This window comes from Peromyscus eremicus, chromosome 6 (assembly GCF_949786415.1).
Source record: "Peromyscus eremicus chromosome 6, PerEre_H2_v1, whole genome shotgun sequence".
NCBI lineage: Eukaryota > Metazoa > Chordata > Mammalia > Rodentia > Cricetidae > Peromyscus > Peromyscus eremicus.
Window position 1 is genome coordinate 91,149,780 of NC_081421.1, and position 24,441 is coordinate 91,174,220.

A 24,441-nucleotide genomic window follows, 5' to 3' on the forward strand; every position below is an offset into this window, starting at 1 on the left:
GCAAGAGAAAGAGACATGACCTGCCCAGATAGCTTCAAAGGTATCTGTCTATAATGTAGTCTGAGACCATCTGAAAAAGGCTCTGACATACATACAAATGTGTGTGTGTGTGTGTGTGTGTGTGTGTGTGTGTGTGTGCGTCACACACATGTATGCACATATATGCCACAGACAGGAAAACATGCAGTGCCTCCTACTGGAGCAGCTCTGCCTCCTGGCCCCAAATAACTGACATGACAGTGCACACATGTGGCCCAGCTGAATGAGAAGAGTGCTTTATTCTCCAGCAGCGGATAACAGAGGCTTGAGAGCTTGCCGAGCCTTATGAAGTCCCAGAACGTGCTCCAGTTCTGTTGATGCATTTGAGAATGAATTCTCATTCTCCTTATGAAGCTGGGGATGCATCTCTAATGTCTTCAGATTTCTGGGTAGGAAAATGAATGGTTTAGGGGCACTAGTGATGTTTTCATCACTTCTTCCTGCTGCTTGGAGGAGGAGATAGACGACATCTCATAAGACTGGCAAGGCAGTGTTGGCAGGGGACCAGTCAGCCTGATCGAGTGCTTTATTATTTCAACTGAATTGTGAAAGGAAGGAGAAAAGCACTCAGATAAAACTGTAAGACCATATTAGATACTACAGAACACAGAGGGGACTGCACAGAAAGAAAAAATAAAGGAGACTTGCCCAGCGATTTCGAGAACGATCCAGAAAAGCAAGTTAGGGACAGCATTCATATTCTTGATTGTCTATGTACCAATAAATAACAGTTGAAAAATCTATCATGTGGAACTTTAAAAGCCGAGAAGAATTTGGTTATAAAAATAATCTCTTAAACCGCGTGGTTATTTATTGATGTGTGGTTCCTGGCTTGACCAGAATACAGCAATAGAAAAAGATAGGTTGCTTAGAATGAAGAAGTCCAGTCAGAGGGCAAAGGGAGGAGCAGTGTGTGTCAGATGTGTGCAACTGAAATCTACAAGCCTGAAGGTGATGTGAGAAGGAGCCAACTGTGGGACGCTGAAATGAAAGAAAAGTGGAAATGTCATCCCAGGACTACATCAGAGATGTTATAACCAGGTGGTTAATATGGACAGGCAAGATAGAGCAGCCGTGTTTGCCTTTACAGACTGTAGATGGAAATGCCACTCCACGGAAGGAAAACTATCTGAAAAGGAATTGTACAACCTTTGTTCTTGAGAATACCATTACACAGAAGAAAATGGCTACACAGGCTTAGTTCCGACTCCTGTGACAAGCTCGTGTCTGAGGGAAACAGTACCTGAAAGAATGTGAAGGATGTCACCATCCGTGTGAACTTAGAGTTTTTTATGCCAAGAACACATGCATTCCACCTTTAATAAATCTATTTCAGGAAGTTCGGAGAAAGCCATGGAAGCAATCTTATAGTCCAGTTTGACTGTTAATCTTGACTCTTAAGTCAATGAGATTTAGAATCACCATGCAAAATAGTCTCTGAGTATATCTGTGAGGGATTATCTATATTAGCTTATTTGAATTGAGGTAGAAAGACCCACCACAAATGTTGGGGGCATCATTCCATAGGCTGAATATAAAGAAAAAAGTGGGCTGGTCACAGAGTTCATGTCTCTCTGCTTGCTGACTGTGGAAACAGCTGACCATCTGCCCTGTTTCTGCCTCCATAACTTCCCTACTGTGATGGATTCTATTCCTAGAACTGTAAGCCCAAATAAACCCTTCCTGAAGGTGTTTTGGGCAGATATGTTGTCATAGCAACAAGACAAGCAACTGAGGCATTGGGTCTTAACCTGAAGATGAATCAAGAATGCAAAGCTGTCAATCAGAATTTGATGATGTAACCACTATGTATTTTCCCAGGAGTAAGAAGGTTAAGGGTTTAGATAACTTAGTGGTCAGTGGTCCTATGAGAAAAAACCTTATCAATGATAAGCACAAAAATATGACAGCAAACTTTAAACATGTATCAGCTTACTGGAGTGATTTGAATTTTGAGAAAATATTAGGTAAAATGGGAATGTATTTTTGTCTATTAAAAGTCAAAAAGAAAAAACTTACACCCACTACTTCAAACAGATGGTGTATTGTTAAATCACAATTAGAAAGAAAAACTGTTCCATTTCTATTATCTTCCCTTGCATCCTCACATAAGAGTTTTCTTAGAATTGAAAAGGAGGAAAAATAGATTTGAGAGTCTAAGATAGGTAAGATATAAGATTACAGCCTCATTAAATCAAGTGAATACCTCAAATGTCAGCCACTTGCCACATGAAGCCTGAGTCTACCCCACATGGGGAGGATACTGTGATCAGAGCCTCAGATACTGAAGTCATCCCCATCTGTCTCCCCCAGACACCTTTCTCCACCACCCTCTCTCACCACATTGACTTGCTTGTAGCCTGCCTTTTGGCACACTGTTTCTCTCAACTTTTCTGGCCAAACGAGTATTTGTTTTCCGAATCCTCACTGTCTTTGTCATCCCCATCTCCGCTTATGCAGCGCTCTCCTTACTTGTCAGAGACTGCAGAGTTCTAATTCCAGGCCACCCGGTCTCAGTGTTCGTGTTCGCTGCTCGCCTCCTGGCTCAGAGAGTCATGCCATAATAAGTTGACTGTTAAGCTTTAAGAGCACTTGTGTTTGAGAATTATGTACCAACTGATGAAAAATAAATATTGTTCTGGGTTCTTTCAGTATAGAAAAGGCAAGCTGAGCATGGTGGCTCACACCTATAATCCCAGCACTCTGAGGACTGAGGCAGGGGGATGGCTAAAGCATCAGGGACAGCCTGAGCTACATAGTAAGTTCCAAGATAGCATAGTTTAGAGCCTGAATCCTTGTCTCACAATAACCAAAAGAGAGCCATGGGAAGGGACGGAGGGAGGAAGCAAAGGAGGGAAGAAGGGCAGGAAGAAGGAAGGATTGGATATGGGGATGTAGATGCTCTTACTGTATAGTAAAGAAAAAAAAATACAAACAGACCAGAAAGGCTGAGACCCAGGCCCAGGGGAGCTGTGCAAAGATTACTAAACTTTTGACTCAGGAGCATTTATGAGGACAAAGTTATTAAGAATCAGCATAAATTCAGTGAGAGCAAACCAAATGATCTCATTTCCTCTCCTGATAGGTTTATAAAGCAAGGAGTGACAAGATAAGAACCTGAGGCATTGGTAATGATGCAGATAAGGGCACAGGAAAGTAATTAAACAGCTATACCCAAATCATTTAAGTCACAGATCCTTCAGGTTAGAAGTCAAAGGGATTGCCCATAGCATGTTGTCCTTGTTCCTGGACTTTGAAGGGCACATATTTACAGCAATTGTAGGAAATATGCTAATCAAATGTGAAGATCCAAAGGTAGAAGAGTAGTTAATGTGCCTGATAACAATCACAATTGGAAGGTACTTCAATTGGCCTTAAAAGTAGGTCAAAAGTAATAAATTTATATTGCTCATAATGAAGAAAGTGTAAAACATCAGAAACCGAATCAAATCCCTCTAGGTCTATATTCATTGTATATCAAATAGAAACAATGGCTGACCAATTTTGCAAAAAAATTTTTGAGCCAGGCAGCAGTGGTGCACACTTTTAATCCCAGCACTCAGGAGACAGAGGCAGATGGATCTCTGTGAGTTCAAGGCCAGCCTGATCTACAGAATGAGTTCCAGGACAGCCAGGGCTACACAGTGAAACCTTGTCTTGAAAAACAAAAAAAAATTTTTTTTTTTATTATCCTAAGTATGGATATAATTCTAGAATACTGTAGGCCATTGTGGCTAATCTTGAGCACTTACGTTAAAATCAAATATGCCACCTTGGGAGATGTTTCAGTGAGTAAAGCACCTGCTACACAGGCAGAAAAACCAAAGTTGATTTCCCCCAGAATCAACTGAAAAGCCAAGTGAACATGGAGGCCCAACCAAAATTCTAGGACATGGGAACCAGGGCCAGGGAATCCCTGGAGTGAGTCACCTAGCCAGACTAACTGAAATCAGCAGCAATCCTTTCCTCAATACATGTTGATTGGGAGCGATTGAGAAAGACATCTGATGTCAACTTGGATTCCACACACACACAGCACATGTACATGCACTCATACACATACACACACACACACACACACACACACACACACACACACACACACACACACCACATATACATACATGCCCAAATCAAATCAAATGTGTAAAGTATAATCTAAAGGATCATTTCTAGTAAGCAGGAATGGTTACATAGATTGCTTAAACTTTGTATGGGCACACCCTATCTGGAATAATAAATAAATGTAGGTCTCCCAACCTCTGTAGAAGTATTTCTACAAGGCACTACCTGAAACAGAGGTACCTGACTGTGATCCACATCTTTCTACAATTCCAGGACATGCCAACACATATCCATCAGCTGGCAGTATAGCTTAAGATGGTGGTTTTTCAACAAATGTCTACATCATTAGCCACAAAGAATGGTCATTCTTTTTTATTGTTTCTTTGATACTCCCAAACTAATTTCAGATACTATTCTTTTATCCCCTTCTAGATTAAAAATGAAGATGGTATACTTAAAAAACTATGAACTTTTAACCCCCTGTGTGAATAAATTGTAAAGGGTCCAATGAACTTATTCTATCTGGTTTTGTAAATAATGGTGTTTTAAATGACAGCTTCAAATCTCAGAGAGCAAATGGGATATTTAATATACACAGAAGGTGAACTTGCTCCTTATAATAAAATCTCTTGGGCATGTATATTTCTTCTGGAAAAATGTAGAGATTTTCCTGACTAGTCATCAGTTGAGTTTTAACTAGTGATTTCTCCCATAATGATTGGATTCTGCTCAAGAGATGTTCTGACTGATTTATTTGCATTTAAAAAGTTAGTTTCTGCTGCACATAAATAGTCTTTCACAGCCAGATAAAAAAACTCATGCATTTATTGTCTTGAAATACTAGAAAATATTAAACTGCTCAAGTTTCCTTGATTATCTTTTGCATGTTCAATGCCCAAATTAATAAAAATATCCACTAGACCTTTTGTTAATATCTATGCCTAGACACCTCACTGTTATGAGTCTAGGCATAGATATTCAAAAGATGTAATTATTTAACAAATATTTGAGCTTCCGTTATGCTTTGATGATCTGCAGATACAAAATATACCATACTTGATTCAAATATGAATATATCTCCATTAAAAAAACAAGAATCTAGATTTAAAATCCTATTTGCAATGTGAGGTGGGATTTGCTAGAGAATAATAAATGAGTCAGTATGGCAGAGGGAATATGATCACAGCATTTAAAGTCTAGCAGCAGTAATCTGAAGCTCTATTCCATCATCTACTTGATTTTATATCTTAAATCACAGTCACCTCACCATCCTAAAATGTATGAGTTTAAATAAGAAAATGGTTTGAAATTAAGGCACTAGCCTGAAGTGTAGTAGAATTCAAAAATTATCCTTATCGTCAATTCTACAAAATGGATAAAATATCCCAGACCATGACAAAGGGTGAGAGAAAGAAGACGAAGAGTGCTGAGGTGGAAAGGGGAGAGGAAGGGGAGAGAGGGAGGGAGGCAGAGAAAGGAGAAAGAGCTTGTCTTGACATTTGGTTAGGAAAGGAGACAGAAGGATGAGGAGGTCCTCATGTAGTAGAGATATCTGAGCTCCCTTTGAAATATGATTAGGAAAAATGATTGGAAGTTAATGAGTCATGCTGAAAAATGTTGTAGACACAGCAGGGGATTCAAAAGATCCCTCAGAAAATGCAAAAGATGACATTAGACAAGAGAGAAATAAGAATAAAATTCCAAGTCTTCCTCATTAAAAAAAAAAAAATCCTAATGCTATTCCCAATGCCAAGAAAAGCTGAAGGACACCACAGCCCTGTGTCCTTACAAGTTCAGTGGGTGGGGAATTTACCGTTCTTGTTTCTAGTGATAATGCTCATCATGCAGTTGGTAATGCAGCTTGAGCTTGTGAGAACAGTTCAGAACATGTAGAGATCTGGATGTCAAGGGCCCGCCTGCAAACACACTGCAAGTTATTGACATCTTCAGCTTCAGCACACTGCAAAGAAAGTAGGCAAGGCAGCCCTGATGTTTTCTATCATCTCAGGGCTTCAGAGTATACAAATGAAGTCTAAGGATAGTGTGAACATTGTCTCCATTTAAAAGCTTAGAGTAACATTGCAGTGCTCAAATAGAACATAAAACAAAAAGGTAAGGCAGCACAGCCAAGTGTCCTGAGCATTCTTGTTTGTGTCCCCCAATATAGTGTACCCTAGTAAAACTTATCTGGGGTCAGAGAACAGAACAGCCACTAGATTAGACATAGAAACTAGAAAATGGTGGCACACACGCCTTTAATCCTATCACTTGGGAGGCAGAGATCCATCTGGATCTCTTGAGTTCAAGGCCATACTGGAAACAGAGCCAGGTGTGGTGGCACACACCTTTAATCCAAGCATTTAAGATTTCATGTCTTGGGAAAAACACGCCTTTAATCCCAGGATTTGAGATCTCATGTCTTGCTTGGGAAAGAAACATACCTTTAAATCCAGGAAGTGATGGCAGAAAACAGAAAGGTACATAAGGCATGAGGACCAGGAACTAGAGGCTTTTAAGCTTTTAGGCTTTTTAGCAGCATTTCAGCTGAGATGCGTTCTGGTGAGGACTCGGAGGTTTTCAGTCTGAGGAAGCAGAATCATCTGAGGAGTTGGCGAGGTGAGGTTGGCTGTGGCTTGTTCTATCTCTCTGATCTTTCAGCTTTCACCCCAATACCTGGCTCTGGGGTTTTTTTTATTAGTAAGACCATTTATCAATTCATGTTACAGTGTTTATTTTTGTTGTTGTTGTTGTTGTTCTGATAAAATACTGACTAAAAGCAGCTTGGGAGGGGAAGGGCTAATTTCAATCAAGGAAATCCAGAGCAGGTGCTCAAGTCAGGAACCTGGAGGCAGGAGTTGAAGCAGAAACCAGGGAAGAACGCCACTTACTGGCTTGCTCCCCATAGCTTACTCAGCCAACTTTGTTATATAGCCCAGACCTACCTGCCCAGGCATGGTACCTCCCACAGTGGGCTGCATCCACCTATATCAATAAGCAATTAAGAAAACGGGCGACGGACATGGCCACAGACCAATCCAACACAGATAATTCCACAACTGAGGTTCCCTCTTCTGAAGCAGATCAAGGTGACCAATCAAGACTGGCCATCCTACTAGGCCAGAAGGAGTGCAGAAAGTAAAACACCCAAGAGAATGTGGGATGAGGACTCCAAGCAAGAGATGGCCTCTTTGAACACAGACCTTGAATTCAAACAAACCATTCTCATTCTAAAGGTGAAAAACAAGAGCTGATAATCTTGACAGCACACTAATTTGGCAAACATTGTTACTCTCTCTGTTTTGTTTTCTGAAACAAAGTGCTTCCTAGTGTTGATGAAACATCCTCTGTGCTTCCCATATTAAGCATAATCTCAATTACTATAAGAAACAAAGCCATGTGTAACCGCATGAAAGATCTTGGTAGTGAATGGAGCAATTGCTGGTTCTTTAAGAGTGAAAAGGCATCTAATTCAACCTAGATCAACCTAATTAATTAGCATAAATTAGAATTCTTCAATAAGGAAATATATTCTTCAAGATGTGACAGGTGAGTGAGCTATCAGAACACCTTTCAAATGAAAATCAAGAATCAAAACTCAACAATAGAAATGGGGTGCATTCTTGTTTCCATTTCCCTCATCCCCAGTGAAATGAAGTCTCTCGTGTAAATGTGGTACCTTTTTGTCCATTTACATTACGTTTAGATCCTTCAAATGGAAACTCTAGGATATATGAGCTACAAAAACCTAAGAGAATTATTTTAATGTCTATATACAAAGTGCTCTTATAGGGTGCCCAGCAGAAAAGCAACTGAGTTCAGCGACTTGAGTCTTATAACTGTAAATTTACCCCCTCCCCGTGCCATGTTGTATGTTCATGTGTGTGGGTCTGCATGTCCTGTGTGCAGGTGTATATGTGTAGGTGCATGTGTGAGTTCATATGTACTCATGTGGAATCCCAAGACAGATGCCAGCTTATCTCCCTCAATGGCTTTCTGCTTTATATCTTACGTGGGTCTTTTGAGGATGTTGGGGATCCAAACTCTGATCCTCATGTAGATAGAGCAAGCACCGTAAACACCATCTCCACAGTCCGTGGCCTTATATTTCTAAGCTGGGTGTGCTTACTGCCCATCTCTCAAAAACAAGTAAGCTAACTGTCACAGAAAGTTCTTCTGTGAGAACTGATACTTCAAGCCCCGTAAGTAAACACAATGCCGTGTGAGCTCAAAATGGGGAAATGTGGGCAGATATGAGTCATTAAGGAATTGTTTCAAGTTGAGCACTGTGAGTAACTCACCGCCCATTTTCTAGGATGTAATTGGAAAAGCGCTGCAATACCTGGGAACGTATGGGGAGCTGAGCGGCATCGAGCAAGTTGTGGCCCTGATCAACGAGGAAATGTGCATCAATTGTGGCAAATGTTACATGACCTGTAATGACTCTGGCTACCAGGTAGGAACCTTGCTGGAATTAAGATGCTGCAGCCAGGTTTGGCTCTTCTTTAGGGGCAGCAAGTGTATTCTATTGCTAAATGTGCAATTCAAACCAGGTGTGCCAATTATGTCCCCTCACCACAGGTCCCTTTTTCTGTCTTTGTAATATGCTGGTGTGTCTTTTTACTTTTATTTGACGATTTGTTTATTTTATGTGTGTGTATCAGTAGGAGCATAGACTATATGTGCGCATTTACCATTCAGATCTGTTGGAACTAGAGTGGTGGTGACCTTCTCAACTTCGGTATTAGGACTGAACTTGAGCCCTCTGTAAATGGAGCAAGAACTCTTAACTGCTGTACCATCTCTCTGGACAAGATACACCTTCATGGTCAGAGGCACCATCCGATGTACTGGGGTTTCCTACTGAATAGAGATGGGAGAAGAGCTAAGCATTGTCAGCATTTTTGTTTACTTCCTGATCCACATGTGAGCAAGTTCCCCTGCGGTGGCTGTGAGCCACTGTGGTGCCTTCTTCCCCAGGGTACACTCCATCTTCCGAGCAGTGAGCCAAAATAAGCCCCGCCTCCCTTGAGCTGTTTCTTGTCAGGTACTTGTTCCAGCAGTGAGGAAAATAACTAATACAGCCATGTTTTCAGTGAACAGTATTATTTTAATATCGTTTCATCACCCATGAAGCTGGAGAGGGACGTTTAAGTGAAAACAGAAACTCATGCAAAATAATGTACATTAGGGAAGGTTATGGTCTGGTACTAACTTCAGAGAGGAGAACTGTCATTTATTACCAATCCCCTAAAAGGACCGGATTCCTTCAGCCTACAGAGGATTCTCTTCCATTTGGTATTGATTGGGATTTTATGGCAGTAATTTTAAAAAAGAAAAGAAATCTTCTCTCACCACACACTTGTAGCAGTTGGTCTTATGAATTTCTTCATAGCTGGAAAAAATAGGGAGATATTTTTGGTTTATCTGCCACTATAAGTGACCATGGATGCTTTCCATGCCCTGGTTAAGAGCCTGCCACAAGAGAGAAAGGGCAGAGTAAAGGCTCCTCTTATGGGGTGGACAGAACATATTCTACCCATTTCTCTTTGACTTTAGCTTAAGACTTCACCTTCCTGCTTGTGTACTGTACGTATTAATTGGATTCTAACACAAGAATAAGACACAAAAGGCAATAATACTCATGAAATTATGTTTACACAAAAGATTTGTAGCTGGATAGTGGTGGCGCACGCCTTTAAGCCCAGCACTTGGGAGGCAGAGGCAGGTGGATCTCTGTGGGTTCGAGACCAGCCTGGTCTACAGAGAAAGTTCCAGGACAGGCTTCAAAGCTACACAGGAAAACTATGTCTTGAAAACCTGTAGGGCTGGCCTCAGAAGGTTAGAGAAGCAAGGCTCCCACTGCCCCGTGTTGTATCCCCACAAGCCCTGCCTTCTCATTCCAGAAGACTAGAATGCAAGTAAAGCTGCTTCTGCAAGTGAGCCAGCAGCAAGGCTCCCAGGAGCTCCCCTTCCTCTCATCCACTGTTCTTTCCCATAGCTGCACTGAAGTCCTTCCTAAAAGACCAAACCTGCCCCTGAGGACTGCCATGGTGTCTCCACTCTAGATGCCTATAACGGGCAAGTTGTTACAATAACTTAAACCAGTCCTCACTTCACATCCAGTATATTTGTTCTTTTGTTCTTTTATATGACTTCATGGGGATAAATGCAAGAAAGGGAGGGAGGGAGGGAAGGAGGGAGGGAGGGAAGGAAGGAAGGAAGGAAGGAAGGAAGGAAGGAAGGAAGGAAGGGAGGGAAAGAGGGAGGGAGGGAGGGAGGAAGGAAGGAAAGAAGGAAGGGAGAAAGGAAGGAAGGAAGAAGAATAGGAAGAGAGGTAAAGGAGGGTGGGAAGGCAAGGAGGGAAGGATGGAGGGAGAAATAGAGAGATGGAGGCAGCGAAGGAGGGAGGGAGGGAGATTGGAGGAGAAAATTATAAAATTCTTTAAAATCGTAGGCAAAGTCAGAGCTAGACAGCTGGTCCAGGTTCTCACATCTGGGAGATGTCAGGCCAGAGCAGGACAAGGGCTCTTACACCTCTACATCTTGTTCCTGTTGTGGTGGGATAATGCTAAAAATCAAGTTGGAAATGGTTAAAACTCAGAGCTGACTGTGGAGCCAATTCTTTTCTACTGTTTTCTTTTAAAATTTGCGTGCATTATTAGAAGTGCATTCACTGCTTCCCCTGACATCATCACTTCTCCAAGGAAAAGAACAAGGAGTGTGGTCTTGGGGGATGGCTCAGCCTGTGAAGCACTTGCCTTGCAGTCACAAGGACCCAGGTTCAATCCACCCGACCCACATGTGCTTGAAATACATGCAAAAATGTCCAGCAAAATGGCCCACTCTTGAAATCCCAAAGCTGAGGAGGCTGAGACAGAGGACCCCAGGGATTCACTGACCAGACAGCCTAGCTTAATTTGTGAGCTCCAGGCCAATGAGAGGTCCTGTGTCAAAAGAGGCAGATGGCATTCCTGAAAATGACAGTGAGGTTGTCCTCTGACCTCTACCTGCACATACACATATGTGCCTCCATGCCTCCATGCACCAGCACACACACACACACACACACACACACACACACCACCAACACCACCAACAACAACAACGAAGCATTAAAAAAAGAACAAAAAGTGTGAGGAGTAAATGGATCTATATGAAAGTATGGGCAGGCACAAAGTGCCTCAGCCTGGTCAGATTGACAATACCTGAGTCCTCCACTGACCGAGAAAGCAGAAGCGCTGTGTTTAAAAAAAAAAAAAAATGTTTCCTCCCACATGGAAAGAAAAGCCTCTAATCAACTGTAAACACTGCATTTCTAATTTAAGGAAGTTTCATTTATTTCTCTGCTTCTCCTGTCAACTCAGCTGTTGCTATGATTATTCTACCACGGTGCTCGGCATGGTAATCTCCATTGCTGTGGACAGAGATGCACATGTTAAAATGGGGGAATTCTTGACATTGGTGGGCAGTGGCTCAACTCCCTTGATTTCTGTTTGCAGGCTATTCAGTTTGACCCGGAAACTCACCTGCCTACTGTTACCGACACATGCACAGGATGTACTCTCTGCCTCAGCGTCTGCCCCATTATCGACTGTATCAGGATGGTTTCCAGGACGACTCCTTATGAACCAAAGAGAGGCTTACCCTTAACTGTGAAGCCAGTGTCTTAAGGTGATTTGTAAGATGGTTGCTGTGAATTTGGATGTTACCGGCACAGGCTGATCGTTAGACACAACAATAAGTAATCATTGTGGTCAGTTTCTTTCCAAATTTTGTAGATATACATACATAATTTCTAAATAAATGTCTAAATTGGAAAAGCAATGTCTGATGCCAGTGACCAATTACTGGTCATAAAGTGGAATAATTCTTTTCTGAGGTAGCTGGTGAGTAACTGCACACCAGTTAATTGGATGTGCTCCGTCAGTTGTCTACTGTGAAAAATTAACTTTTTCATGGCAATTAGTGTGACAATTTCTAAATTGCCCTATGCCGTGCTCATTCTTTGATTTCTAATTGTAAGTGAAATGAACTATTTTGGAACAAAGTACAGTTTCATATACAGGAAACGGTTTCCAAGGAAACACTTTGTAATTAAAAACTACCTGTAATTTTAACACCGTTTCTAAGGACATGTAATTAGCTCCATTAAGAACAAGTGAAGAAAGTCAAGTCATTATTTACTATGACAAGGGGAACAAAACCTGTACGGTGGTTTTCTAGAATTTTCTTAAGATCCCTTTTGCTGAAGTAGCTCACTCTTTGGTGCTGGACACTGAAAGAGAGATTTCCTGACTAAAATGCTAGTCACCACCCATGCCTGAAACAGGTGTGCAGACTACTCAGGGATGGACCACATGTATTTTTATTTGAATAATGAAGCTACATTCCTAACAAAATAAGGTATTAGGATGGATGTCTGGTTAATGCCACTTTCACTGTGTACAAACTGTTCTGTCTGCTTTTCATAGTCACCTTCACTAGGAGAGCAATTAATGTTCAAACAAGGCCCAGATTACACAGCACTGAGCCACATGCTTCATATTCAACAATGAAAAATCACCATATCTGTAACTTAGATATAGCGAGAAGAACCTGTCTGACTACTCTTTACTTTGATGTTTATGTGACTTCAAAATTAATGAAATATAAATGTGTGTTTTTGATATTGGTAAATATTTTTGGATTTCTCTATTTTCATAATTAGTAAATAGCATCACATAAATTCATTTATTCCTTCCTTATGGCACATTTTAATATGAATCTATAGGAGGTAAATCAGAAAATGACAATCTGTGGCATATTTCAATGATAAATGCAAGAGCTAGGAGTGCATTTTGACAAAATTTATATGATCAAATAATCACAAATAAAATTTTATGATCTATTTTCAATGTACTTTTCTGTTTCATTTTTCCAAATGCACCTTCCTGTCAGGTATTTATATTTTGACATGGGGCAGTTTGGGATTGATTCTATAGAAAATTCCATCCAAATGCTGGATGTGTGTCAGTTTGAATCTAATGAAGAAAATGACAGTATTATTTTCCAATGTTTTACTTCCTGTCCCTCTTAGCCCCAATCCTCTACTGAATGCAACTCTCCTCAGCCAAAATGCATTTTTCACATAGAGTTGGCTAAGCCTTCTGAAGTGGTTCAAGATGAAGAAACATGGGAAATGGCCTTCCCACCTGAAGATGCTGCCCGCACCATGGGAAGCATGTGTCACTAAATATTACTCTTCATAAAGTTGTGCAGTATCAAGGATGTAGAAGAATGGAGTCCTTTATACTGTTGTCACAATACAAGCATCTTCACTTTAGGAGTTGGTAGTACTTAGCTGAGAGATCCAGTTATGGGGGGAAAATACTGTAAAGCTACAAAGATGCCATGATATATGATTGGTGAACCTGAATGTAAGAGAGAGAGAGGTGCAAATAGATGTGTACCTGGGTGTAGATTTCAAATGTCAACCTCAGATCTCTCTACCTTATTTATTAATGCAGAGACTCTCACTGAGACCTGGGACCTAACTCTCACCATTAGACTATGTTGACTTGTCAGTGTGTCCCACGGATCCCCCTGTCTCCATCTCCCTGGTGCTAGGATTGCAAGCACTTACCACCATGCCAAGCTTTTTACATGTTCTCTGTGGGTGAAACTTGGGCCCTCATATTTTTCTTGGAAATCATCTTCCCAACTCCAGGTAACTCCTTTTTTACTGTAAGGGTTAATTAACCCTCCAGAAATATGATGAAAGGCATCACATACATGTATGCTGGAGTTCTCAAGATACTGTCTTCTAGGAAGGCGTTCTGCCAGTACAGATCAAAGCACAGCTTCTGTGGTCTCTCCTGAGAAAGAGAGCACACTGAGGTGTGCTAGCTCATCCTTATTCTACTTGGGAAACTAAGAACAACCAAGGCTTGAAGTTAGGCCATAGCAACCCATGATTGAACACTGGTGTTGTTCCTTATTTACATTTCATTCTGGTATGTTCCTTCACTAGTGGGCACTGGGCAGCCTTTCTTATCCATACTGTTTATGGAAAATGTAATTTAGTTTTGTATCCCTGGCCTGGAGAGAGACTCTGTATAAGAAAAGGGAAAAATCTCATTTTCTATCCAGCAAGAAACCACAATCCAGTGACCCTAAAACGCATCTTTGTAGCTCTTCTGAGTGGGAACACAGGACCAGCTCAGAGAAACTGGTTAGTATTTCCTAACTAGTGTCTAAGAAACTATATGAGGTCCTATATGTGTGGCAACTAGTTTTATATGTCGGCTGGACAATACAAACCTCATACTTGACCAAACACTTGTATTTAGGTTTAAAATTGAATTGGTGGACTCAGTTGTCTCCCAAAGCACTGGAGGATTCCACACATGTGCCAAAGGCCCCAGTATAACAAAGGTCCACCTCCAGGAGGGAGTTCTCCAGCACACAGCATTCACACTTCATTTTGACTCCTCATGAGGCTTAGTCTGGACTTGACCTCTCACTTATTCACAGTCTCCAGCCTCAGTGTCACACCACCAACTGAACTCAGTAAGTCACCGTAACTGTGTGAGCCAATTTCTTCAAATTATTTAATTCAATATCATTGCTTCCATTTCTCTGGAGAATGCCGATGAATGTGACACATCTCATTGAATGACACAGTGATCAGGGTGGGGCTATCATTTCGCCCCCCCCCCAAAAAATGAAGACATATATTCTCATCCAACCTAAGTAACTTACTCCGAGTTATCCCTCTAATTTGGTATGTTTCTAAGTGCCCCAGCTTGCTTCCATTGTTCCTCCATTTGTTCATCTAGCTCTTCATTCACTCCACAAATATCAAATAGCTACAGAGTATCAACTTGACTAGAGATAAGAATGTGAACTCAAATGATGGTTGTCCCTCATCTTACCCATTTGGGCTGATATAACCAACTACCATAAACTGAGTGGCTCACAAACAACAGGAAACTATTCTCACTTGTTCAGGAGAACAAGAAAGTCTAAAATCAAAGTGTCAACAGAATTAACAGCTGACCAGAACCAACTAGTCTTCTGGCTCATAAATGTCACCTTTCACTGTAGCCATGCATGGTAGAACGGGTGAATAATTCCTGTGGGGCTTCTTGTGAAAGCACTAATCCCACATATGAGTGCTTCACCCTCACAACCTAATCAACTCTTGCAAAACCTGATGCCCTGAAGCTATCAGGAGGTTATCATTTCATTGTGTGCACTTGTAAGAAATACAGTCGGACAGTTGTACCGCTCAGCTTCAAAACGTTTGTAATGTGCAATGGAAACAGACACACAACAGCTTTATGCTACATGTGGTAGTAAGTGCTGGGAAAGCGATCAAGAGAAGGGACAGCAGAAGCATATGCTCTTGACAAGGTGACAATTAAGCCAGCTTTTGAGTTTATAGAAGAGGAAAATAGAGAGTAAGAAAAAGACATCTCAAGGAGTGAAAATAGAGAAGGCACAGTGGGTGGAAAGGCTAGGATGTTCAGGAAATCACAAGAACTTGGAATTAGCTAGAACAAAACAAATATGGAGTTGGGATAAGGCAAAAATTGATACAGATTGCATTAAGATCCTTGACGAAATGAGAGTTTGCAGTCTCTCCGTGAAGTGTCTTCCACATGCCAAACACTTCTACCTGTCTGTGATTCAAGGAATGAACAAGGCAGACATAGGTCCTGCCTCACTGAGCTTTCATCTCAGTGAATGACAAAAATCAAGAAAGTAGCGAAACAGAATATGGCCAGTGCTCTGACAGAAACAAGAGCCTGAGACAAGGACATTTGTGTTTAATCGAATGAGTAGGTCAGTCTCAAGGACACAAAGGTGAAAAAGAGCCAGGCACGTGAAGGAGAGGGGAGAGTGGGTTCCACAAATAAACAAATGCAAAGGTCATGAGGTATTCAGATTATTGAAAAGGTAAGTGGAAGTAAGGAAATATATGGTGATTTATAGGAATCTGCAAGAACCCTGGTGTGTTAGCAGATATCCCTTAAGATCTTTTCCATTCTTCCACCCTGGTGGTGGCACTCCAGTTAATGCCTACACCTATGCTTCCCAACTAGACTCCTATATTCAAGTACCTGGCCATCTGCAAGGTTCAGGAACTTCAGACTCCAAGCTCCAAAACCAAAATAGCTATTTCTCCCACACTTGATGTTGCTTGCCCATTTCCAGTAAATCGCGGTCTAGGAATTTGACCTCCAATACCTGTCCTAAGACTTTCTCCAAGTTGCCATTCTAAAAACTCCCATGACTCATTCCACCCTTACGCATTGTGATGGTTAACACTGGCAATGTAAAAAGATCTGTGATCACCTAAAAGACAGTCTTCTAGGCATGTCTGTTTCTAAATTGGGCTGAGGTGAGAAGACTCATTCTAAATGTGCACAACACTATCCATGAACTGGGATCCTGGACTGAATAAAAAAGAGAAAGCAAGCTGAGCATCAGCATTCATTTCTTCCTGCTTACTTGCTGCAGATACAATGTGACCAGCTGCCTCGCACTACTGCCAGGAAGCCTTCCACACCATAATGGACTACATGTAGCCCTCCTAAAACCACAAGCAGAAATGGACCTGCTTTAGTTAGAGTTTCTATTTCTGTGATGAAGCACCATGTCCATAGCAACTTGAGGAGGAAACAGTTTATTTCAGCTTACACTTCCAGGTGACAGTCCCTTACTGAGGGAAGTCAAGGTAGGAACTCAACCAGGGCAGGAGCCTGGAGGCAGGAACTGATGCAGAGGCCCTGGAGGAATGCTGCTTACCGACTTGCTCCTCATGGTTTGCTCAGCCTGTTTTCTTAGAGAGAACCACCAGCCCAGTGATGGCATCACCCACAATAGGCTGGGCACTCTCCTATTGATCACTAATTAAGAAAATGCCTTACAGTGGGTTATTGTAGAGGCATTTTCACATTTGAGGCTCCCTCCTCTCTGATGACTCTAGCTTGCGTCAAGTTGACATAAAACTATTGAGCACAGATCATTCTTCTCCTAAGTGTTTCTTGATCACAGAAATAGGAGAACTCATGCTCACACTATCTGACTCATGTCTGCCATCTCACTCCAGCACTGTCCTAAGCATGCTTGTCAGCACAAATAGTCTATTTTGGCCCTGCACCACCACAAAACTACCAAACTCCTCCATGTCAACAACTGAAAATGGAAGTCTGGTAAGGCTCTCACTGCCATTTCAACTGCATTTGACTTGACACAGCCTTGAACTCTAGTCAATGAGAAAGTTCTCTAGTTTATAAGACTCTCACTGTCCTGTAATTATGTAGAGCCTTAAACATTCAAGCTTCAACTTTTTTTTTTGTTTTTTAAGACATAGTTTTGGCTGTCCTAGAACTCACAATGTAGACCAGGCTGGCCTTGAACTCACAGAGCTCCACCTGTCTTTGCCTCCAAGTTCAGGGATTACTGGTATACACCAACACACCTGGTCATCAAGCCTCAACTTCTAATCCATAAAATTGGTGCTTAAATAATTTTATCATCTTCCTAAGATGATTAGAGGATAAATAGAGAAAGTGGAGATTAAATGACTTACTGAGTGTAAATTTATTTTTTTCTTGTTCAAAAGAAAAAGCACCCTTTGCATGACACTTTGAAACAAAGCATTTTGCTGATGAGATGGCTAAGTCCGTAAGATGCTGGAAGTACAAGCATAAAGATCTGAGGTCTTCCCCTCAAAGCCCACCTAAAACAATGTCAAATGTGATGACAGTCACTTACAGTCACATACCTAAGGAGGCCGAGATGACAGATCTCTGAGGCTCACTGGCCAACCATCTTAGCCTATTTTGTGATTTCTAGGTCAGCAAGAAACCCTGTCTCAAAATGAAGATGGATAGTACTAGAGTAGTGACCCTAGAGGTTGACACATCTGTGCATATTCACACATACACACACACACACACACACACACACACACACACACACGCACACTCATGCCCAAAATGACTTTTGAATATAAACATATTCTTTGGTGTAGTGTGATTGTAAGATCAAAATATTCATGCCAGAATCAGCTGTAAGTCCTGCCTTTCTCCTCTTTAATAAGAATCTAAATAAAAATTTAACATGTCTTTACTTTTAAAAGTTTACACTAGTGTTTATCTCATCAGATTATACTTTACAGGGAGTAGAAAACTTCAACAATAACTTTAAAAGCTTGGCAATTAAGACATTATCTAGTATTGTCATATGAGACAAACAGGGACTCGTTTTTACATTAAGCACCCTGGCGAGAGCTTTGTGACTACAATAAAATCACTTCAAAACTTACGCTGACTTTGTATAACACCAAGGAAAAAACATTATGTGTAGAGGTGTAGCTAGAGTTTTCCTGCCTGGCCCACAGTCAGGACAAATCTCTGTCACCCGCCAGTCCCACAGCCACTCAGACCCAACCAAGCAAACACAGAGACTTATATTGCTTACAAACTGTATGGCCGTGGCAGGCTTCTTGCTAACTGTTCTTACAGCTTAAATTAATCCATTTCTATAAATCTATACCTTGCCACATGGCTCGTGGCTTACCGGCATCTTCATATGCTGTTTCTCATTGTGGAGGCTGGCAGTGTCTCTCTGACTCAGCCTTCCACTTCCCAGCTTTATTCTCCTCCTTGTCCCGCCTACACTTCCTGCCTAGCCAATGGCCAATCAGTGTTTTATTTATTGACTAATTAGCAACACATTTGCCATACAGAACATTCCACAGCATAGAGGCTAAGACCAAATATATAAATATATTTTAAATTCAGGGAAAGAATTTCTAGCATTGTTTTAAGATTCCCTTGACAAAAACAAATGCAAAATGGAATTGTAAAGAAGACATTTCATTTATCCACATAGTAACTTAGTCATGTAGGGTTATTAGCCCCATTTCATAAAAACAAGACTCAGAGTTTACATATTCTCCCTAAGAGAATAAAACCTGCATCTGCATCCAGCACTGCAGCTGTCTCCTGCACAGACCACAGTGCACGCTCGGTATCTTCACACAAGCTGCCAGAACTTCCTGGTAACGTGGATAGACACTCATCTTGTCTTCTACACAGACTGAGAGCCTGGTGGCACTGTCTACTGAGTGCCTGAAGTTGGATATGTTAACTAGATCCCCAAGCCTCCATTGCCTCATCTATGAAATAGAAAACACACCTGCTTTCCACTTACTATGTTAGATAGTGTAATTGGCATTGCTATTATTCATGGATTTAGAATTTCAAATATGCTTTTAAAAAAATATAAGCTGCTTTTGTCAGATTCACATGAGGATGTGAACTACCAAACTGACATTTGTCACAGCCACATGGACAAAATGCAGTGTGAAGACCAAGAATGGTTTTGTTTTGTTTTTAAAAAATGAGTGGATTGGGGGCAGGATGGATGGGGAGAATAATTAAAGAGATTTCTTGATAGGTAGTTGGGGTGGGTGGGAACACGACACGGGACTTTGGGGTTAGGGAGAAACCTGATGTCAGGGAAACTCCCAGGAATCCACAAGAATGATCCCAGCTATGACTCCTAGCAATAGTGGAGAGGGTGCCTGAACTGGCCGTCTCCTATACTCAGATTGGTGACTACCCTAATTGTCACCAGAGAGCATTCATCCAGTAACTGCATCCGCAGTAAGATGCAGAGATCCACACCCAAGCACCAGGCCGAGCTCTGGGAGTCCAGTCGAAGCGGAGGCGGGATTGTATAGCTAGGGGTCAGTCAAGGTCATAATGGGGTACCCACAGAAACAGCTGACCTGAGCTCATGGGAGCTTACAGACTCTGGACAAGAGTTAGAGAGCCTGCAGGGGGCTGACCAAGGCCCTCTCCATGTGAGTGACGGTTGTGTGAGGTCCCTAGCAGTGGTATCAGGACTGTCCCTGGAACTTGAGCTGACTTTTGAGAACCCAATCCTTATGCTGGGTTGTGTTGCCCAGCCTTGATGCAGGGGGAAGAGCTTGGTTATCCCTCAACTTGGTGTGCCATGCTTTGTTGCTGCCCATGGGAGGTCTGCATCTTTCTGAAGATGAGTGGATGGGGGAGGGGGATAAAAGGGAAGTGGGGGAGGGAAGGGAAGGAGAGGAAGGAGGGGAAACTGTAGTTGGTATGTAAAATAAATGAAAAAATTGTAATAAAAAAATTAAAGTAAGGCAACCAATTCTAACAAAACAACTCTAGTAATAATATATAGCATGTATATTATTTATGAAGTAAAATGTGACTAGGACAAATGTATATACACATTTAATATGTCTGTGTAAAACTATGGAAAACAAACAAATATAAAATAATCTCATTCTGCATTCCCGTTTTGTGAGTTATTTACTTCAATATGAGGGTCAGAAAAGGAAAAACAAAATTGGATGTGTGACTGGCACTTCATTTGAAGCTCAGTAAACTTGACTTCTAGGAGATGCCTTCCCTGTCGTGTCTTTATTGTTGTTGTTTTTTAGTTTCTATGTCTTGAAATAATATGGTATTTGGGGATGTACTATTCACTTTTGTTTGACTTTAGGCATGACAAAAATCATGTGATAATGTTATCTGAAAGGCACTGCCCTTAGGAGTGAGCTTGCTACAAGGCAGGGTCTGGTTTACTTTTACCCTCTGGAGTTAATCCAATTAACAGGGAAGCTATTAGACTCAACTGTTATCTACCCAGAGCTGAAACATTTTCCTGTTTCTCACAGATGCACACAATTCCACAAACAGCCTGCCAAGCGAAATTTGGACCTGATCCTTAATGACTCTGGGATGTCCTTGCAGTCTCTAGCTTTCCCTTTTGCTAATTAATATGGCCACTCTTGTGAGATAATATGCATACTTTCCTTAAATGCTAAAAATTACAAACAACATCTTTAAGTTGGATGGTCTCATTGGAAACATGAGTATGATCTACAGAGCTTATTAACCTTCATGGTACCTCCCCTTGTGCCCATATTTACTACCCTTACATGTACTGTGTTATAAAGGAGTCCAGGTCATTTTATCACTGGCTGAGAGTCAATGGCACTGAGTCACGCCGATTTAAGGATCCACACGATTATTTACCCACAGATTTTATATACTACTTTTCCCTATGACGTGTTCTGCTCTCTCTAAGAGGCTTCCATGTCATCCTGCCTTCCTGTCGGCCTGATCTCCTTATTCCACTGTCAATGGCAAATTCACAGTTAGAGATTGCAAGTGGTTTTCAAAGATTTGCATTAATCAATAATTAATAGGTCAAGATTTCCTCTCTTACCAATAATTTTTCTTTAGGAGATTCTATTGAACATGTGATTGTTGTGCCTGTTTATGATGCAGGCTGATCTGTCTTTCTTGGCTTTCTTTGGAATCTATCTCCTTGGTACTTAGGCATGTGGTCTAAAATATATCACCAAACAGATGAACACATATACACAGCTATTAAAATTTAAGAACAGTGAAAAGACTAGGTCTGGATATTTTTTTTTTAATATAGGAATCTGAGTGGAAGATAAGAAACTTCCAATTCACTTTTTGCTTACTTCCTCCATTTTAAGACAGATATTTGAGGAAAGGAGAAAGAGATTAAAGGATTTGGGACAAGAGTTCAGGAAGCTGCTCATGAATAGATTTATACTCTGTTTTGCATGTTTGAGCAACTACATCTTACATGCCTTATAAGCTCTAACGCTTTCATGGGACTATGGCTGAGATGTCAATAAGCTAATCATCACTATGACAAAACACCAGAGATGAATGGCATTAAAGGATGAAGGAAGAACTATTTTCTCTCTTGGTCTCAAAGATTTTAGTTCATAGCTATTTGTTCCTATCAGTGTTGGGACCCTGATGGCACAGAGCATCTTGGCAAAAGGATATGCTATAGCTGTTTACATGACCACTGGGGAGGGGATCAGAGAGAGATCACAATCCTAATAGTCTCTTAAAAGGACTTTCCTCCTCCAACTAGACCCCTGTATCACCTCGTACAATAGAGGAGCCAGTTGCTCAAGTGGTTAGCTCAAATGTCTTTGGGGGACACTTAAGAACCAAACCACGATGACTAATATATGAGGTTGGTTGAAAGTAGGAATGATAGTTCATTTCTGTTTGAAATTAGAAATAACCTAACCCCAAATGCACAGGAAACAGCCTAACCACAAATCGTCCACTCTCCCCTGATTAGTTGGCACTAAGCAAGGGCAGAACTGAAAACCTCAAAGACTCACCAATAGCCTGGGGGGTTCCCCACCCTGTAAAGTCCTTAACCATGTCTCCCCATGCTCTACTAGAATTGCATAGGGCTATGGCATTATCATATTGTGGTTTTTCCCTTTAAGTGACTTGTTCTCCCTCACCTCAGGAGCGTGGTTTTGGATCCCAACACTGGCTCCCTGATATATCAGCCTTTTTCAATAAATTTTCTGTTTGCACAAACCTGGTCTTCCTGGTAGATTTTTCCCAGATTCTTGGACCCTAACATTGGCCAACAACAATGCCTTCTTTTACATAATAAAACTTAAGTAACTTTTCAAATAAAACCTTGGAAAGTTTCTTAAAGACAAAAATGTAGAAATTTATGCTCTTCTCTGATAAAGTTAGTAGTATAGTGGTCCAAGTACCTGGCTAACCAACGGTAAGTCATATAAATGATAATGATAAAAGGAAAGTATTTACTAAATATTACCAAATATTTTGCCTTCTCCACTTCTCTGAACATGCACGCAGTATTGATTGACCATGATCACTGAAGTAAAATCTCTAAAGTCAGTATATGTCTGAGGTTAACCCTGTTCATTAGTTCTCAGATTTTCTCATTTCTGCACAGGCAACATCATTCAGCTTCTGTCACAGTTAGATTTAGTTGTCAACTTGACAAACCTCGTAAAAGGAAACCTCAATTTAAGAACTAATTCCACTGGATTAGTCAGTGGGCATGTCCATGGGGCATTTTCTTGTTGCCAACTGATGTAATAGGGCCCAGCCCACTGTGGGCGGTACCATCCCTAAGCAGGCAGGCCTGGGTTATCTATAAAAACATCTAAGCAAGTCAGTCAGAAGCATTCCTCTTTGGTCTCAGCTTCATTTCTTGCCTCCAGGTCCCTGTCCTGAGCTCCTGCTCTGACTTCTCTTCAGGATTAAATGTAGCCTATAAACTGAAATAAATTCTTCCTCAGGTTGCTTTGGGTTGGTGTTTTATCACAATAACAGAACACAAACTAGAACAGTTACTAGTTGCTCAATATTGGTAATCACATTTGCAACAGACCCTTCCTTCTTTTTCCTCCATATCTTTTCATTTCCTCTCCTGTTTGGATATCAGGATACTTGATTTCAAGTGGCAGAAAGCCCAGCCCAAACTGGTTTAGGTAAAGGAAAAAAGAATTTTATTGCTTAGCTAAAAGCTCTGGGGTAGCATTCACTGATTTTTTTACTAAATTGAGAGTTTCCATTGTTCTGTCTGATAATAGGCAGAACAGTGCTCTCCTCATTAGTTTCTATTGTCAACTTTACGCAACCTAAAGTCACCTGGGAAGAGGGAACCTCACTTGAAAAATTACCTCCATCAGACTGGCCTGTAGCTGTGTCTATGGAAAATTGTCTTAGTGGTTGATGTGAGAGGACCTGGCCCACAGTGGGTAGAACTGTTCCTTAGACAAGTGATGCTGAGCTGTCTAAAAAACTAGATAGGAGATAGCCAAAGAACGGGCCAGATCATCACAGCATTCCCCTGTGTTTTCTGCTCCATGTCCATTCATTCAGATTCCTGTCTTGAATTCCTGTCCATAATTCCTTTAGTGGGAGACTGTGACCTGGAAGTATAAGATGAAATAAACCCTTTCCTTCCTGAGCTGCCTTTGGTCATGATGTTAATCACAGCAGCCGAAAGCTAACTAGGACAAGTGCCTTCCCCCAAACTGTCCAGCTCTTAATTATAAGAAACTAATATGTTGGTGCATTGCAAGGGGCAATTAAATATGCAGAATGAGTTAAAGTTGCTGATCAGGAGAGCTCAGTAACCAGGGAGACTGTCTTAGATCATCAGGATGGGCTGAGTGTAATCACAGGAGTCCTTATGAGTGAGAAGACAGTGCCAGGGTGGTGTCACAGAAAATAGACTCGAATATGAGTTCTGGATTTGGAAATGGAATGCATTACTCCACAAATGTGTAACAGCTTTGAACTGAGAAAATACAAGAAACTGAGATTTCTCCTGGGTCCTCTGGAGAGGAACATCATCCTGCCATGTCTTGATCTTCACCCAATGGGAACCATGTTAGAATATAGCCCGTAGCAGTGGGACCAGGATCTGTCCCTGGCACATGTGCTGGCTTTTTGG

General features: G+C 41.3%; 1 protein-coding gene across 1 annotated transcript in view; it reads left to right on the plus strand.

Annotated features, from left to right (window-relative positions):
• Window positions 1-12,950, plus strand: part of Dpyd (dihydropyrimidine dehydrogenase) — an 839,421-nt gene extending 826,471 nt beyond the window's left edge. The window contains exons 22-23 of the mRNA XM_059266163.1: window positions 8,417-8,557; window positions 11,604-12,950. Of these exons, the coding sequence (XP_059122146.1) occupies window positions 8,417-8,557; window positions 11,604-11,774 (312 nt within the window). The 3' untranslated portion in view covers window positions 11,775-12,950. The remainder of the gene's footprint in view (window positions 1-8,416; window positions 8,558-11,603) is intronic.
• Window positions 12,951-24,441: the final 11,491 nt, after the last annotated feature.